General features: G+C 48.8%; 1 protein-coding gene across 1 annotated transcript; it reads right to left on the reverse strand.

Moving 5' to 3' along the window:
* Nucleotides 1-11,492: 11,492 nt before the first annotated feature.
* Nucleotides 11,493-19,074, reverse strand: NEFH (neurofilament heavy chain; the record flags this gene model as incomplete). The annotated part of the gene is made up of 4 exons (XM_082852641.1): nt 11,493-13,389; nt 15,011-15,135; nt 16,112-16,311; nt 18,207-19,074. The coding sequence occupies 4 exons, from the start codon at nt 19,072-19,074 to the stop codon at nt 11,493-11,495; spliced, it is 3,090 nt and encodes a 1,029-aa protein (XP_082708767.1).
* Between the last annotated feature and the right edge of the window lie 368 nt (nt 19,075-19,442).

Consider the following 19,442-nt stretch of genomic DNA (forward strand, 5'->3'; position numbering starts at 1 on the left):
ATGGCACCTCTGGGGGTTGTTAAATAACCACCACCACCTGTGCCTTTCCTTCCCCTCAGTCTGGATCATTCCTTTGAATTCTAGACCTAGATACTCTCCAGCCCTCAGGTCCTTGAACTTCATTGTGTGTGAGAGTCACCTACCCTGGGAGTAGGTTGGAAACACACATCCCCACTGTAATATTTGGACTCAGATAACTAAGATGAGCCAGGGAGGTATATTTTTAATGAGCTCCCCAGGTGCATGTTGCCCTAGTCTCTTTTTGGAAGTCGCTGTACTTTCCTCATTTTTCTTGGTGACTCCTCAGGTAATGCAGGAGGGCTGATTCTCTGAAAAGCTCCCCTCGTCTGTCTCCTGCACCTTGGACAGCAACATGAACCTCTGGGAGCTTCTTTCTCTCCCATAGTGAGATTTCTTTGTCTTTTGCCTGACCTACTTGCCTGGGACTCTGTCTCCGCCAGCATCTCCTTGGTCTGGCCACTTTCAAGCCTAGCATCTCACAGCCTGTGCTGAATAAGATTGAAATGGAGCCTAAAAATAGTTCCTTTAATGGCCCCTGCATTGCAGCCTTCACTGTCTTCTTGGCTGGAAGGCGGCCAAACTGACTCAGCACACAAGCCCGTCTCCGAGAGCTGGGACAAGGTTGCAAAGACAGCTTGTGAGGGCTGGGAGGAGGCTCTGCTTCCTGGGCAGAGGATATCAGGGCCTGTCACCCTCCAGAAGAGATTTTCCCTCTTGAAAGGAACAAGCTGAACAAAAGAATGCTTTGGCCTTAAGGAGTAAGGTCTTAAAACTAGTGAGAAGCCCAAGACAATCCAGCCCCTTTGAGTTACTGAACTGAGCCTTTTGTGTCACCAGTGGGCAGATTAGGGGGAAGGGGCCTGGCTTGGGAGGACCTCAAAGCTTCCTCTTCAGCCTTGGCCTTGGCCTTGACTGGGGCACATCCCAGATGGCAGCCCCCTTCTGTCATCCTCCCACACCTGGGACTCAGCCCAGGTTCCTTGCCTTTTTAAAGCTACTACCCATATTTTTGATTTCTCTGTGTCTCCTAGTCTCTCCCTTTTTCCAAGCTTGCCCTCCCCTAATTGTTTTCTCTGCAAGTAAATCCAAAGACCCCTTTTATTTTAAGGGCATTCCTGATGATCACTCTGGGGAAACAAAGCTAAAAGCCCTATCCATGGGATGGAGCAGAGCTGCCAGGCTTCCAAAGGAACTTTCTCCCTGTCTCTGTAGCTAGCCCCAACTCTGGCCTTTCCATGGTGTTCAGCAGCCTCTCTGTTGAGCTCAGATGTCAAGCATCGACTTTGGGTCAGGCCCTGTGCTAGTCATGATTTTACATTCACTGTCCTATTTAATTACTGCAGGCTGCCAAGGGTACACATTCCCTTCATGTTTACAGATGAGGAAACTGAGACTCAGAGGGTTAAATGACTTGTCCGTTGCTCACAGGGTTCTTGAGCTGCCCACCCAGGATGCAAGCCCAGCGAGGTCTGTCTGCCTCCAAGGCTTTCCTTTCCACAAGAGTAGCTTCAGGCTCAACGTAGCTTCAGGCTGGTGCTCCATCTGGGCCATTTATTCATTTCAGCAACACAAGTACACCAAGAGTACTGTGGTGGTCAAGAGTTACAGCCTGGTGTCAGACCTACCAGCTGGATCCTGTCCCACCCCTGAGCAGCTGTGTACCCTGGGCAGATTGCATGAATCACTCGAAGCCTCAGGGGGTCCTCATCTGCAACTAGAGGTGACAGTCAACCTTCCTCCCAGGGTGGTTGTGGGAATTAAGAATCAACTCAGGACCGTGTCCAACACCAAGCACCACTCAGTAAAGGGGAGCGATTCTTGTCTCTGCCTCCAGGTTTCCGCCTGGAGAAGAGGCCTCCTGAGTGAGGAAGGCCTTACCTTCCTGATGCCCTTTCCCCTGCTGGAGTGTTCCCAGGCTCTGGAAACCTCGCTCTCTCTGGCCCTGTCCCTCCTTTTCGGCCTCATGTCCACCAGTCAGTGGCCAAGGTGGGCTCTGTCCTCATCTGGAGTCAGGCTCTCATTACCCGTCACACTAGGCCAACCACAGCCTGTTAGCCACACCTGTTCCCTGCTGTCTGTGGGCCTGTGTCCTGGTCCCCACCAGAGGATCACCTCAACTTCCTGGGCTCTCACCACATCTTGTTCTAACTTGGCTTTCCCCCACCTCTGCAGATGACCTAAGGTGGGAAAGGAAACCCCAGCACTCCCCAGTGGGGCTGGTGGAGAAGGACCCGCAGAGTATTTGTGAAATGAGTGAATGGATGGGGGTCCCAAAATATTTTGAAGATGAACCCAGTCTAACAAGTTGAAATGTAAAGTCCTACAAAAAGACCTAAAATCCAATCACTCACCCATGTGCTGGGATGTAAAAACAGCTCGAGTTAAAATATGTGACAGTTTGGGTGAGCAACTGGTTTAAAATGCCTGATGGGGCACCTGTTCTGGCAATGCAGAGAGTTGGTAGACCCTGAAATTATGCTATTCCTTCCCTGATTCCACAGAACCAGTACAATATTTACTTCCAACTGTATCCAGAATAACCACTTATAGGCTAGATGTTTTCTATTTTCTGATTTCATGCACATTTATTTTCTTACTAAACTTGGATCACAGTGTACAAATTGGTTTTTTTAATCTAATTTTTAGAATAAGTGTAATACATTCACAAGCTTCAAAAACCAGGAAACATAAGAAGTGAAATACAGTGAAAGGTTTCACTACCAATCTTATCCCCCACCTGCCTAGTTCCCATCTCCCTCACAAATAGGCAACCAAGTTGCTTAGTTTCTTTTGTATCCTTTCAAATTCTTTAAGCAAACACAATTATTTTTGCACACAAATATCATACTATATGCATCTTGATTTTTTTTCATATCTTGGATATCTTTCCTTATCAGTACAGAGATACAAAGTTTCCTTGTTCTTTTTTAGAGCTGCATAATATTCTATTGAATGGATGTATTCTAATTTATTTAGTCTTATTAATGGATATTTGGTTACTAACCTTTGCTTTAGTAAATAACCTGTGCACAGAGCCATTTCACCCATATGCTAATACATCTGTAGGTTAAACTTTCAAAAGTAGAAATACCAGAGTAGAGGGTCTCTGTTTTCATAATTTGGAAGGATATTTCCCAATTCTCCTCCATGAGAGATATACCAGCTTATGTTCCCACCAGCAACCTATGAGAGGACTAGTTTCTCCACAGCCTCACCAAAATATTATTAAACTTTTGGATTTTTGTTGATACAATAACTAAAAAATTGCATTCATTATAGTTGTTTGTTTGTTTGTTTGTTTGTTTTTAAGCAAAAGAGAATTCATTGACCCAGGTAACTAAGAAGTCCCGCAGAGGAAGACTTCAGGCATGGCTCGATTCAGCTGTTCAAACCGTGTCATTGTCACCTGAACACTGTCAGTGATTCCAAGGTGCTGTCTTCTCTGCTGCTATTTGTTCTCAGGGTAGCCTTTGGTAAGGCTTCTCTGCACCAACAGCTCCCACAATATCATTGGAATTGGCTCTCATTGGATAAACTTGCATCACATGTGAATCTGTGAACTAATCACAGAGGCCAGGGGATAGTGCATGATCCGCAATGCCTGGAACATGTTCATCTCTGAGTTCTGGGTACATGGGGTCACCCAAACCACGTGGCCTATATTAGGTTTCTGTGGCTGCTGTAACAAATTACGACTAACTTACTGGCCTAAAAACAACGCCGATTTATTCTCTTACTATTTTGGAAGGCGGAAGTGCAAAATCAATTTCACTGGGCTAAAGTCAAGATTTTGGCAGGGCTGGGGGCTCCAGGAGGGAATCTATTTCCTTGCTTTTTCCAGCTTCTAGAGCTAGCTTCCTGTTTTACTTGGCTTGTGGTCCCTTCCTCCATCTTCAAAGTGCGTCACTCCAATCTCTGCTTCCATCATCACATCACTTTCTCCTCTGACTCCTGCTCCCTCTAATAAGGAGCCTTATGATGACATTGGGCCCATCCAAGTAATTCAGGGTAATCTCCCATCTCAAAATCCTTGACTTAATCACATATGAAAAGTCCAGGGATTAGGACTTAGACATCTTTGGGGGATCATTATTCACCCTAATACATGGCATGAGAGTGGGGACATGTGGTTTCTCTTTTTATCAGTAAAAGAAAAAATGGAAGCTCGAGTGGCAAAAGCCAACAGAGACCCACAAGAATGTAACATACAACCAATTTTATTATATAACCCTTTGTGTTTACTCTTCTTTATTTGCTCTCCTACAGGGGAGCTCCGGAAAAGGAGGCTCCAGAAAAGGCAGAACACACCTCTATCTTGCTCACCTCTATATCTCCAGGATCTTGCACAAGGTGGGTACAGTAGGAGATCAATAAATATCTCTTGAGGGGCTTCCCTGGTGGCACAGTGGTTAAGAATCTGCCTGCCAATGCAGGGGACACAGGTTCGAGCCCTGGTCCAGGAAGATCCCACATGCCATGGAGCAACTAAGCCCATGCGCCACAACTACTGAGCCTGCTCTCTAGAGCCCACGAGCCACAACTACTGAAGCCCGTGTGCCTAGAGCCTGTGCTCTGCAATAAGAGAAGCCACTGCAATGAGAAGCCTGCGCACCGCAACGAAGAGTAGTTTCTACTGTTTCTACCTTTTGGCTGTTGTGAATAGTTCTGCTATGAACATGTGTGTATATTTTTGTTTATCTGTTTTCAATTCTTTTGAGTATATAGCTAGGAGTGAAATTGCTCAGTTACATGCTAATTCTATGTTTATCTTTTTGAGGACCCACCAAACTGCTTTCCACAGCAGCTACACCATTTAACATTCCTACCAGCAATGTATGATACAAGGTTTCCATTTTCTCCACATTCTCACCAACACTTGTTATCTCCCATTTTTATTGTATTACTATTTTTTAAAATATTTATTTATTTATTTTGCTGTGTCAGGCCTTAGTGGCCGCATGCAGGATCTTCACTGCGGCATGTGGGCTCTTCAGCTGCAGCATGTGGGATCTAGGTCCCTGACCAGGGATCGAACCTGGGTCCCCTGCATTGGGAGCTCAGAGTCTTAACCACTGGACCACGAGGGAAGTCCCTCCATTTTCAATCCTTTTAAATTTATTGAGGCTTGTTTATGGCCTAAGATATATGATCTGTCCTGGAGAATGTTCCATGTGCACTGGAGAAGAAATGTGTATTCTACTGTTGTTGCATGCAGTGTTCTATAGATATCTGTTAGGTCTCATTGATATAAATTACTTTTAAAATTAAAAACTTGTTTCTTTTTTGCAGCAACATGTTTACTAATATAGAGGTAATTTAGGGACTTCCCTGGTGGTCCAGTGGGTAAGACTCCATGCTCCCAATGCAGGGGGCCAGGGTTTGATCCCTGGTTGGGGAACTAGATCCCACATGCATGCTACAACTAAGAAGTCCACATGCCGCAACTAAAAGAACCTGCATGCTGCAACTAAGACCCGGCACAGCCAAAATAAATAAACAATAAATAAATATTTTAAAAAATAGAGGTAATTTAATTTATTTAGCCAATCTCCTATTGTATATTCAGAGTATTTTCCATTTTTCAAAACATAAAACGAAGTGAATATATTTTGTATTTGAATATTTCTGTACAGACCTGATTATTTAGGATACATTCCTAAAAGTGGCATACTTTGGTTAGAGTGTCTAAGCTTTTAAGGCTTTTAATATGTCTCATTATGTTGCCTTCCAGGAAGGTTTTGTCAATTTTCATTCCAATCATTAGTGTCAGAAAGTTCAAGTGTTTCTCTGCACATCCACAAACACTGGGTATTACTGCCTATTTGGATCTTCTGCTACAAGCACTCAAGCCACTGTGGACAGTTATCATTGTTGCTGCCCAGCATCCACTCCTTTTTCTTCTGCTAACCATCCTCTAATTTTCTTTTGGAACCACACCTCACAAACTCTCAGTTTCAGTTTGAGGGCCCCAAGGAGAATCAACCCCTGGACTTTTCCTGGAATATTGAAAAAGAGTTCTTTTTTTCCCCCCAAGTTTCCTAAACAGGTGGGATGTAAGCCTGAAGCTTCTGGAGACCACATGGAGAGGTCCTGCCTGAGAATGAAGCCTACACAAAAGGAAACAGCTAAGAGATGAAGAAACGAGTGACAGGATCTTGGGGAACATTACTTGAGAATTCTCCTGGCTCTAGCTGTATCTGAAGCAAGTCAACCTTCTTAAACTCCTTGGTTATGTAAGCTAATATGTTATATCAATCATTATTATCAGTAGCAAGTATTTTGCTTAAACTAGTTTGATTCTGTTTGATTCCCCCTAAAAGAGTCCCTACTCTCCTCCCTCCAGGCACTTGGTAGGACTGCTCTGCCCATCCCCTCTGATGTTAGATATAACTGTGTGGATTGCTTTGGCTGATGAAATGTTGTCAGAAGAGACCTGTATCACTTCTAGGTAGAAGTTTTAAGATCCTGTGCCTGGTGTGCCACATCCTCTCGCCCCTGCCTTAGTGAACTTGGAAGCCTGGGTCTAGATGGATCCCCTATTAGCTTGGCCTTTGAATGACCATTATGAACAGAGACCCCTGCTGACCTACCCAGAGTGTATAGCATAAGTGAGAAAGATGCTTTCTTTGCGTTAAGCCACCGAGATGTAGTTGTTCATTATTATAGACAGAACCTAACCTCTTCATTCTGAAACAATCCCCCTGGGAAAAAAATGAAGGATGGTTTTCATCAGCTCAGCTGTATCTGCAGAGCCAACAGCTAACCAGCAGGAAGGGCACATCCTAAAGCAGTCAGCTCCTTCCACATTTCGTCTCTGTCCCCCAGGCCTCTAACATCTGACAAGCAATTCCATAGCAAATTGACTCTATTGGTTTTTCCTAAGGTTTGTTATCCTCCCAGAGGGAGGATGATTTTGTTTGGCAGATGGTTAAAGTCAGTCTGGCTGGTATCTGGCCAGCGAATCCTGCCTACAGCATTGGGTACACGTCCAGTTAGGGCAAAAAAGGAGGGGCATCCTGGTCAGATCCTTCTGCCCTGCCTGTTCCACTTAGGGCCACCATGAGAATGATATCATCAAGGAGGGCTGGGGCTTTTGGCATTCTAAATACCTTCAGCATCTGGTTTAGGGGTGGCCATGTAATATGTCCCTGGAGAGGATGGAGGCAGGATGGCAGAGTAAGGACGAGCCTGGGTTCTGTGGTCAGGCAGGCCTGAATTTAAATCCACGCTCCACCTCTTCCTGGCTCTGGACTTTGGGCAAGGTCCGCTTCTCTGAGCCTCAGTTTCCTCAACTGAGAAATGCAGTGCTCACTTCATTGGGCTGGCTGCTTTAGACTGTGGACATAAAGTGTATAGTCCAGGGCCCAGTCCTTGGGGATGCTCAGTAAGTGGCGACCATGGATTCTAGTCTGGACAAGTCCCATCTTTTCTTCTGTGGACATCAGCTGAGACAATGATTCATGAGAGAGAGCCCTTGTAGCTCTAATACCTTTCATGTCTTCCCTGTGGTTTCAAAACTAAGAAAATGTAGATTTTCTAAGTAAGGGTCACTGAGGATAGTTTATTAAAAAATCAGATTCTTAAAAAAATTAATATCCATGTAATTCATGTTTTCTCTATAGAACAAATAGGAAAATGTAGCTCTGCTACCAACTGGCTGTTGGGCCTTAGGCAGGCTCCTGTCTCTCTGGCCTCAATTTCCTCATCTGTATAATGGGATTGGACTAGATGCTATTTGGGTCCCTATTTGCTTTGACTGGTTATGATTTACTTATAGTAATATACAGGGGCCTTTGCCTTCTCTTCCCAACCCCCATCTATTCTTATTTTCTTTCTTTTTTTTTAAGTCTTTATTGAATTTGTTGCAATATTGCTTCTGTTTTATGTTTCGGTTTATTGGCGGGGAGACATGTGGGATCTTAGCTCCCTGACCAGGGATCGAACCCACACCCCCTGCATTGGAAGTCGAAGTCTTAACCACTGGGCTGCCAAGGAAGTCCCTATTCTTATTTTCAACCATAGCTCTTAGGTTTTGGTATTTACCTCCATGTTTTTAATCATATACAATTTATTGATATATCTTAAACTTTTTTCTTAAACTTCTTATTTTGAAGTAATTTTAAATTTACTGAAAAGTTGCAAAGACAGCATAGAGAGCTCCTGAATGTTCTCACCCAGCTCCATCTCATGTTGACATCTTACATGATCATGGTACATTTGTCAAAACTAAAATTAAAATTAATGTTGGTACATTACTATTAACTGAATTACAAACTTTATTTGGAGGTCACCGTGTTTTCCACGAATGTTGCAGGATCCAGTCCAGGGTTCCACATTGCCCTGTGTCATTATGTCATCTTAGTCTCCTCTAGTCTGTGATAGTTTCTCAGTCTTTCTTTTCATTTATCAATATTAAGCATTTTCTCCAGAGGAGTATAAGAGATGAGTATTTTTGTCCATTACACACTCCATTTTCCCTTTCCCATTTTTTATCTTGCTTTTTGGTATAATCCATATTCATTGCTTTTGTTATTTTTATGTAAATATTGTTACCTGTTGATTTGACTAATGTGTCATAATTACACTTCCTCTTATACGTAATTTTTTTATTTGTCTTGGAGTTACTTTGTTTTCTTTGAAATTGACTAAATTTTCCCACACTCTCCAATAGTTCAGTAAAGGGCTTTCAATTCAATTTTATACATGGTGGATCATGTCAAATAATTTATCAGTTTAATTTTTTTCTTGGAAGCCCCCCTTCTCTCCCCAGACCCACTCTAGTCTAGATAGGGCTGCACAGCTCTTGTCCATCAACTCTCCTCTGTCGTCATCCTGGGGATTCCCTTCTTGTCTCTTCTTTGTTATAGTCTCTGTTTTCTGTATTCTTAGATTTTCTGTTTCTTGGTTTATAGTCTCCTGTTGTCGGAGCATGTCCCCCTAGTGATTTCAGAGAAAGGGTTTATGGGAAGTAACTTTTGGGGACCTTGTATGCTTTAAATTGCCCTTTATCTATCCTCACACTTGATTTATCAGTATAGACTTCTAGGCATTTCCCATCATTGAGAAGTTTGGGACCATTCTTGTTCTTGATGCTTTTTTTTTTTTTTCCTCCTCTCTCTCTCTCTCTCTAGAAGATTTTAGAATCCTCTCTATCCCTGGGTTCTGAAATGTCAGGTCCAGTTTATATAATTCAGATGGCTGCCTCCACCCCGGATCTAGAGTTTGACATGTGACCCAGCAGGTCCAATTAGTATGTTCCATTAATTTCAGGATGGGCACATAACCTGACCATGTAATGAGACTCAGTTCTCAGACTTTGGTTGAACTGGTGGGGACACAATCTCTCTCTCCCTGATTTGTACCTGGAAGGGTGCAAGCCCATAGCTACTTAGGATCTCCATGAAAAGAAGGCCTTCCAGAGAGAGAAGCTGTATTAGTTAACTATTTTATTTTATTTTTATTTTTTGGCTGCGCTGGGTCTTCGTTGCTGCAAGCGGGCTTTTCTAGTTGTGGCGAGTGGGGGCTAGTCTTTCTCGCAGTGCACGGGCTTCTCATTGTGGTGGCCTCTCTTGTTGCGGAGCACAGGCTCTAGGCACGTGGGCTTCAGTAGTTGCAGCACACGGGCTCAGTAGTTGCGGTTCACAGGCTCTAGAGCACAGGCTCAGTAGTTGTGGCACACGGGCTTAGTTGCTCCGTGGCATGTGGGATCTTCCTGGATCAGGACTCGAACCCGTGTCCCCTGCATTGGCAGGCGGATTCTTAACCACTGTGCCACCAGGGAAGTCCAGTCATCTATTTCTATGTAACATATTACCCCAAAACTTAGTGGCTTAAAACAACAAACATCTATCATCCAGGTGCCGTTTAGCTGGGTGCTTCTTCCTTAAGGTCTCTCAGAAGGCTGCAGCCAGTGTGTTGTCTGGGGCTGAAGGCTCAGCACGGGAGAATCTGCATTTATGCTCAACAGTGCGGTTGTTGGCAGGATTTGGTTTCTTGTTGTACTGAGGACCGCAGTTCCTCACCGGCTGTTGGCCAGGGGCCTCTTTCAGTTCCTGGCCATGTAGGCTTCTCCTTCTTGCATTGGAATGAGCAAGTAGAATGAGCAAGAGAGAATAAGCAAAACAGAAGCCAGAATCTTTTTGTCGTCTACTCTCAGAAATGGCATCCCATCGCTTTGCCATATTCTAGTCATTACAAGTAAGTCATGAGGTCAAAATTTTACAGTGAAGACCCCACATAAATCCACAACAGCACCACAGCTTTCAAACTTGTGTCTGGAGAAGCATGTTGGAGTCCAGTTACGTGACTGTTGACAAATTGTTCCCAATAGTGGTGACTATAGTCTTCACTACAGGTGAATTAGCTACATATGGCCCCTATTCAGAAAGCTCGTCCCTCCTTACAAAAAAGGACACATGCAGAACTCTTAAATAGATGGCTCAGTGTCCTCAGGACCTCACCTGTTCCCAGGCTGCAGCGTGCATTAGAATCAAGTGGAACTTGGTGAAGCATTCACTGTCCCAGGCCTACGCCTCGGATTCTGATTCGGTGGGGTAGGGTGGAATCAAGGAGTGTGCCTATGCATAAGGCTCCCAGATGATGCTCATGTAGGTGGTCCACGGACCTCACTGAGAAACCACACACCAGGCCACCTGTCTACAGGATTTTAAAGATAAAGCACCGAGCACATGGCCTGGCACATGGTTTGTGCCCGGGAAATAGCCCAAGAGAGGCCTTGTGACCGGTCCCAGACCCGCACAAGACCTCTGATTCCCATTCAGTCCTGTGCATTCTTAAGAGTGAGATCAAGACCTCCCTCGCCCATCCCCCAGCCTGCCCACGGGAAAAGAATAAATAACAACAGCAGCATTTTCATTTTATAAGCACTTGGTTTTATTGCACAGAAGCAATTGAAAGTGGACTCCAGTGGAAAAGTGCGCCCTGGCATGGTTCAGTGGCCAGCGCCCAGCCCCACCTGCTCCAGCTCTTCCAGGACAGAGAGCTTTGGGCAAGGGCTCGACCACTCCTTTGGAAAACAGAAGGCATTCAGGAATAGGTTAAGACATCTCAAGCATAATGTGTTTCTAACTGCTCATTCATTATTGCGGTCATCTGTCAGTTGCACATACAGGAAATAAATGCACTTATTTGGAGAGGAGGGGGCAGTTTTTATAGTCAAGTGTTTACATGTGGCATTCTGCATATATCACATTCGGCTACATAAGCTATCATTAACATAATTGTCCATCGCCTAGGGAGGGTTTGGGGCGTGGGGCCGGGGTTTGGAAGGACCCTCTCTTGCTAACACATTGCTAAAAGAAATTCCTGTTTGGTGAAGGAGGGCCCATAGTCTAAGCAGAGTTTCTTCTTAAAGAAAAGGGAGAAAAAATGAAAATTGGTTACACCGACCCTTGAGCTCCCAGACCCTCCTGAGTTTCTTTGGCTGCTCTGGATGTTCCTCTCTCCCTGCCTTACTTCTCTCCCTTGGTGGCCTTGTCTTCTGTGGCCTTCTCTGGAGGCCTGCTGTCTTTCTGGTCTGTGCTAGAGGATTTCTCAGCCTTTTCTGCCTTGGCTTTGCCTGGTGTGGAGGCCTCCTTGCTGGGCTCCTTGGCTTGGGCCTCTGCTTTGGGTTTCTCCTCAGGCTTCTTGGCCTCTGTGGCCTTTCCCTCCTTGGCGTCTTTTTTCTCAGGTGCCGCTGGCGTCTCTTCCTTCTTTGGCTTTTCCGGCTCTTTCTCTGCTGCTTTGCTGGGTTCTTTGGCCTTGGCATCATCTGGTTCCTTCTTGGCCACCTCAGTCTTCTCTTTGGGTTTGGCTTCTTCCTTCCCCTTGGCAGCAGCCTCCTTCTCTGGGGTGGTTGCTTTTTTCTTATCTTCAGCCTCTTCCTTCTTGGCTTCAGCTTTGGGTTCTTTGGGCTTTTCCACAGCAGTGTCCTTCTTCTCCTGGACCTCGGGCTTTGGAGCCTCCTTCTTGGGCACCTCATCTTTCTTGCTGTCCTTCTTCTCCTCAGTTTTCAGTGCGGCTGGAGCTTTCTCTTCCTCTGTCTTCTTTGGGGGCTCTTTGGCTTTCACCTCCTGGGCTTTCTCTTCCTCCTTCATGGGGGACTTTGCCTCCTCCTTCTTTGGGACCTCCTTCACAGGAGACTTGACCTTCTCTGGGGATTTGGCCTCCTCCTTGACAGGGCTTTTGGCCTTCTCCGGGGACTTTGCTTCTTCCTTCACCGGGGACTTGGCCTTCTCTGGGGACTTGGCCTCTTCCTTCACTGGGGACTTGGCCTTCTCTGGGGACTTGGCCTCTTCCTTCACTGGGGACTTGGCCTTCTCTGGGGACTTGGCCTCTTCCTTCACAGGGGACTTGGCCTTCTCTGGGGACTTGGCCTCTTCCTTCACTGGGGACTTGGCCTTCTCTGGGGACTTGGCCTCTTCCTTCACTGGGGACTTGGCCTTCTCTGGGGACTTCACCTCCACTGGGGACTTGGCCTTCTCTGGGGACTTGGCCTCTTCCTTCACAGGGGACTTGGCCTTCTCTGGGGACTTGGCCTCTTCCTTCTCTGGGGACTTGGCCTTCTCTGGGGACTTGGCCTCTTCCTTCACAGGGGACTTGGCCTTCTCTGGGGACTTGGCCTCTTCCTTCTCTGGGGACTTGGCCTTCTCTGGAGACTTCACTCCTTCTGGGGACTTGGCCTTCTCTGGGGACTTGGCCTCTTCCTTCACAGGGGACTTGGCCTTCTCTGGGGACTTGGCCTCTTCCTTCTCTGGGGACTTGGCCTTCTCTGGAGACTTCACTCCTTCTGGGGACTTGGCCTTCTCTGGGGACTTGGCCTCTTCCTTCACAGGGGACTTGGCCTTCTCTGGGGACTTGGCCTCTTCCTTCACTGGGGATTTGGCCTTCTCTGGGGATTTGGCCTCTTCCTTCTCTGGGGACTTGGCCTTCTCTGGAGACTTCACTCCTTCTGGGGACTTGGCCTTCTCAGGAGACTTGGCCTCAGCTGGCGATTTTGCTTCTTCTTTCATAGGGGACTCAGCCTTTTCTGGGGACTTGCCTTCTTCCTTCACTGGGGACTTGGCCTCCTCTTTCTCTGGAGATGCGGCCTCTTCTGCTGGGGGAGATTTTGCTGCTTCTTCTCGCCCTTCCTCCTCCTCTTTGGCCTCTTTCTCTTCTTCTTCAGTCACTTCCTCAGTCAGCTGGACCTCCTCTGTCTGTTCCTGCACAATCACAGTTTCCTTCTCTGACTTTTCTACCACCTTGATCTTCTCTTCGCTTTTGACTTTTATATGAGTGGATATGGCAGGGATTTTGGGGAGTCCTTCTAGAAGGGAGAAAGGACTCGGGCCAAAGCCAATCCGACACTCTTCACCCTCCAGGAGTTTTCTGCAGAATGGATAATGGAACACGTTACTATTAACTCAGAGCCGATCAATAAGTTAGGGGGCTTCCTGAGCTACTCTGAAGGTCCACCGCATCCAGTGATATGCACTTTGATGGAGGAAGGGGTGTGAATGGTGGGCACTTTGAGACTGGAGAAGGTCACTTAGCAGATCATCCCAGGGACCACCCAGAATCCACACCCCAATGGCACTGCTCTTGTTTAATGCAGCTAAGGTTGCAACTTATAAAACTTTTTCTCCTGAAAAAATGGCCCTCAAGAGAAAACACCTATATTAACAACATTTATACTTATTGTCCCTCAACTAAAATGTTATTCAAGAGAAAGGTGGGAATATGAGCAAGGAATTCCACATGTATAAACCTGGGTTTAAGAGGTCTTAGAATGTTCCCATTTGAATTTCAAGGGTCTCCTGTTACCTTATAGTCTCATCCTTTGGGTTTTAGGAACATGGTGGGGGCAGTTTCCACTCTTTCCTACTCACTAGATGTGTGACTTTAGCTAAGCCACTCAAACTCTTTCATCCTCAGTCTCCTCATTGGTAAAAACAGGGTCATTAAGAGTCCTAACCTCAGAGGGTTGTTTCAGTGAAATAATAAATTAAAAAAACCTGGCAATACCTACCTCAGAGTAAGTGTAGGGGTTACCCATACAGACCAGTGCTTTGCAAATTTAACGGCATGCAAATCACCCAGGGATCTGATTAAAATGCAGATTTTGATTCAGCAGGTCTGGGGTGCCTTTCTAACCAGCTTTCAGATAATGTTGATTGTGCTACTCCATGGACAACACTTTGAGTAGCAAGACTACAGATTAGAGCCAAGACGTGGGAAGTGAAGGGTCATTAGCCAACAACTGGGACAGGTCTTCACGAGGTCAGCTCTGTTCCTTAGCAGGAAACTGCTAAGCTGGGAGGTCTCTTGGCTTTCTCATGGCTACTTTTTACTGAGGGCTTTCTCTGTGGCAGCCCAGTGGTACCTGTGTTATCTGGATTAGCTCAGGAACAGGATTAGCACCTCCTCCCAACAATACCAGGACGTGGGTACTGTTATTATCACCCCTATTTTATTTCCCCAGGAAACAACTGCTCAGAGAGCTAGGAATCTCTAAGAGGTAGAGTTGTGAAGGCCCTTGACAACTGAAGTACCTCCTTTCCCTCCAAGCCAACTTCTAGCTGGCTGGATTTGGGAAGAGGGTGAGGAGCTTTAACCCTCTGAATCACTGTCAGAATGAAACTAAGTCACTCTCAATATATTTGTCTCTCAAAAGGTAGAATGGTGGTTGCCAGGGCTGGGGGGAGGGCAGGGAAGGGAGTGGAGAGTTACTGTTTAATGAGCACTGAATTTCAGTTTGGGAAGATGAAAAACGGTCTGGACATAGATGATGGTGATGATTGCACAATAATGTAAATATTTTTAATGCCCCTGAACTGTATACTTAAAAATGGTTAAATGGTAAATTTTCTGTTATATACATTTCACCGCAATACGAAAAAAAAAATTTTTTTTTTTGTCTCTAAGACTGGCAGGCTACCTCACTGTGGGGCTTAAAATCCAAGGCTTCTCCTTCTAAGAAGCACCACCCAAAGGCCCCCTGGCCCCTCACCTGTAAGCAGCAATCTCAATATCCAGAGCCATCTTGACATTGAGCAGGTCCTGGTACTCTCGGAGCTGGGCTGCCATCTCCCACTTGGTGTTCCTGAGCTCAGCATCCAGCTGCTGGATGGCTTCCTGGGGAGGAGAAGTCACATACATGTCACGCGCCAGTCAGCATTCTGGCCCTCAGCACCGGAGGAGCTGGGGCGGGCTACGCAAACCCAACGTAGTCCTGTTCAGCCAGGCGTGCTGGGGCCAACCCCCACCCGGTGAAAGCTATGGATCTCATTCATGGACGTGAAAGCCACCTGGCACAAAACTCCTGCTGTGTGTATAACCTCAGCCTGGGGAGTGGTCTGGAACGAAACACACCAGACACCAACGATGGTCATCACAGGTCAGCGGGATGATGGGTGAATTTTTACAGATCTTAAGCTCAGAAAGGGCTCAGTGAGAACACGGCCTTGTCTGCTTTGGCTCCCTATCGTTTCCCCAGTGCTCCAAAGTGCCTGCCACACAGTACAGGCTTGGGAGGCATCTGTTGACCGAGACAATACACAGAAGCACACTCAATACGAGCTGAAGCTTCTCCCCTGACCCCAAGGCCACTTAGCCACTGCTTGGAGTGAATCAGTATGGCTGATTTTTATTGCCTCCTTTTTCTACAATCACCATATATTACTCGCATAATAAGCTCTTCAAAAGCGATATTTTCTTTTGGCGGTTGTCTTTAACGGGAGGTATCTGCCAAGGCCTTCCCCAGGCTACCCTCACTCATAGACACTGGTTATTGTTTACTGAATGCCCACTATGACCAAGACCCTGCTGAGCACACTCACTTCTCACATGAAAAGTTCGTCTCTCTCTTTAAGCTTCATAGCTCTGCAAAGGAGGCTTTTTTTTTTCCCCATTGCATTGAGGGAATTCAGAGTCAGAGGCAGACACTTTCCTGGAGTCATACGGCTAGAAAGACATACTGGTACCCCTGGTATGTCTGACTCCAAGGCCCATGGTCTTAACTACGATGACCCCACTCAAAGAGGGGCAATGACTTGTCCAGGATCACCCAACCAGGTGAGACAGTCTGGCTCTCTGCCCCACCCCTGCCCACCTGGTAGGATGCGATGTCAGCCTGATGACGGTCCTCCAGCTCAGAGCGCTGCCTCTCCAGTGAGTCCTTGGTGCTTTTGAGCGCCTCCAGCTCTGTGGTCCTGGCCTGCAGCTGCCGCCGGTACTCAGTTATCTCCTCCTGTGCCAAGCGCATGGCATCTGTGTTCACCTTGGCTGCCTCTGACAGTCGGTCCAGTCTCACTGGGAGAGAAGGGAGTAGGGCACAGGGTTAGACACAACTGGATTTGGATTCTACTGCCCAGATCTGGAAGGTGACACACGTGGGTTGAGGACCTACTGAGTGCCGGTGCCATCTTGGATGCTTAACTCACCGTATCCTTTGTGATAGGCAAATGACCACTGCCCAAGGCCGGTAGGCCAGTTTGAGCAGCAGAGCTGGGATTCAGATCTAGTGTCTATCTGGCTCCAAAGATCACACTGTCTCCCCAAACTCAGGATCTGGAAACTCTGCAGGGCAAAAGAAGCCCACATTTCTGGTCCTCCTGGTTCAGCTCCCCAGCAAAGGCTGGCAGTGCTGAGGGTCATATGTGAAACCTGACCCATGGGGCTTAACTCTGAGCTTGTGGTTGAACAAGTTAATGAGTCTGTGACCTTTAGAGGCATGAGGGCGCTGTGAGCCACCATGTAGCCATAGCCCCTTCCTTGCAGGTTTCTGCTTTGCAGAGACCAAGGTCACTGCAGAGCCTGGGGCCTGCGTGCCAGCTCCTCTGTCCCTTCCTCCCCCTTGTTGCGCATTCTCTAGCACAGGAGCCCCTGCGCCAATGGCAGCCACACCCTGGCCCCTGTGAGCAATGGGCTGCAGGTTCCCAGAAGACTTTTCAGGGACCAGTGGGGGTCTGGAGGCTAGTCTGAACCTCCTGAATGTGGACATCCTGAATCCTGAGATAATGACATTCAGGACCTGAGTCTTGGGAGTGGGGGAGGAAGAAGGGATGCCAGCTGGGTGGTCCAGAAGTCCTGAGATGGATGAAGGGCAACGCCCAAGAGAGCAGAGAGGTTTGCTTTGGGAGGAGCCTTGCTGCAGAGATGGGGGAGGGGATGGTTCTGCCACTGCAGAGGAGAGGAAGGAACTGGAAAAGCAATGCATCAAAATCCCAGCTTTTCTGGTTTTTCTCTGCTAGTACTGGCAAAGACTTAGAAACCATCCAAGTGGGTGAGGATTCTTACGCACTGTGGATCACAGACCTGTCTGAAAATCACTGAAGCCTCTGTACCCTCTCCCAAGAACAATGCAGAAGTTTTACAGACAGTTTCAGGAAGGCTCATGGAGCTCCCCAGGGTAAGAAGCCCAGTTAGTCGACCCCTCTTTCAACCCCAAAAGAAATGAAAACCAGAGAGGGCAAGTGTTGGTCAAAGTCACCCTGCAGGTGCTGCGCACAGCTTCAAAGCTGCTGCAGCTGCAACCTAGCTGACTCGGGGTGGCACGGAGTTGGGGGAGGGAGATGGGTTTGGGAGGCTCCCGGCTTTTCTGAAGGGGAGCAACGACATTAAAGGGCCCACAAGCCACTTCAGCTTCAGGCACCAATTGGTTGTAATGGTGGTCCCCCTGGGGAGAAAGAATGTGAGAATGACCCACCCTCCCCAACTGTAGTGGGGACGAGCCCGATAGGTGTCAGAATAGGGTTCCCTGCAGTGTGCAAGAAAGGGAGCAGGCAGCATTGGACAGGGAAGCCATGTTACTTTGAAGGGCAAAGAGCGCCCCAGCGACTAGAAGCCGGCACCGCTCTGGAGCAGTAGAGGGAACCTGATGAAGAGGGGCCTCATAGTGGGGTTACCAAAACTCGGGAGAAGGAGCAGAGAGGACCCAGAGTTGAAGGACAGATATAAGGACCCTGGAGAAGGCCAAAGGAGAACCTAGAGTTGGGGGGAAGGGGGGGTGTTCCACAAGAGACCCAGAGTAAAACTGTTTTTTAACTAAGGGGCATGCACTCTGCAGGAGGAAGCTGAGCAGCGCACCATCCAGTCCAGCCACCTCTATGCAGAGTCCACCAGCACCCTAAGTCACGCCACCCTTCCCCTCACTGACCGACCAACAGAGGGCGCCCCATCCTCCCTGTCCCCGCTCGCCTGCGAACCTCGGAACCACTCCTCGGACTGTAGCGTGCTCTGCACTGCGTGGCCTTCCAGCTGCGCGCGGATCTCGCGCAGTGCCGACGTCACGTCGCACTTGAGGGCGTCGCGCGCCTCGGCCTGCGCCTGAGTCTGCGCGGCGCTGCTGCCCTGGATCTGGCCGAGCAACTCGCCCACCTCCTGCTGGTGGTGACGCCGCAGGTAGCCGCACTCTTCCTGCAGGGCCTGAGCCTTCTTCTGCAGCTCGACGCGCGCCGCTTCGGCCTCCTGCGCAAAGCGCGCAAGTGCGCGCGCCGCCGCCTCAGCCTCCTCGCGCTGCCGGGCCTCGTCGTCTAGGCGCTGGCGCACGTGCGCGATGTCCTCCAGCAGGTGCTCTTGCTCCAGGCGCAGCTGGCCGCGGGCCGCGCCCAAGCGCAGCACAGCGCCGCGCATCTCGCGCACCTCGCGCTCGTATAGCTCGCCCATGGCGGCGCGGCCCGCCTGCTGCTGCCGCAGCGCCGCCGCCTCTCCCTCCAGGCTGCGGTTATGTGCCTCGAGCTGCCGCACCTTGTCGATGTAGCCCGCGAAGCGGTCGTTCAGCGCCTGCAGCTGTTCCTTCTCGCTGCGCGCCGCCGCCGCCGCCACCACGCAGCCCTCCGGTCCGTTGCTCAGCGTGTCTAGCGAGTCGGTGCTGGAGGCGGCTCCCGCGCCGCGGAAGCGGCTCGGCGAGGCCGACACGGAGCTCACGGACGTCCGCGCCCATGAGTGGAAGCCGCTGGAGGAGCCGGCTGCAGAGCGCGCGCCGCCCTTGCGAGTCAGCCCGTAGTGCAGACTGCCGCCTCCGTGGAGCGGCGCGAAGGCGCCCAGCAGCGCCTCAGCGCCGCTGAAGCTCATCTTGGCCGGAGCAGGTGCGGCTGCCGGCGGAGTGGGAACCCGAGGCCGGGACGGGGCGGGCGGCACTGCGGTAGCACCCGGCCGGCCGGCCCTTTTATAGCAGCCCGGCGGGGTCCAGCCCCTCAGCAGTTGCTGGGGGGGTGAGCAGGGGAGGAGGGCCCCGCCCTCTCCGCCTCCTCCCCCAGCGGCCCGGGGCCGGCTGGCTCCGCCGCAGTGAGAGGGGCGGGGCAGGGAAACCAAGGAGTGGAGGGGAATCGACGACGCAGCGTCAGAGAAGCACCCCCGAAGCAGAGTCAGGCGGTAGAGGACTCCCGGAGTGGACCGAAGGGGAGCCCCCTGGTGCGTGTCGGGAGACCCTGCTACTATGT

The sequence above is a fragment of the Leucopleurus acutus genome, assembly GCF_964270905.1.
Source record: "Leucopleurus acutus genome assembly, chromosome: 13".
In the NCBI taxonomy this organism is placed as follows: Eukaryota; Metazoa; Chordata; class Mammalia; order Artiodactyla; family Delphinidae; genus Leucopleurus; species Leucopleurus acutus.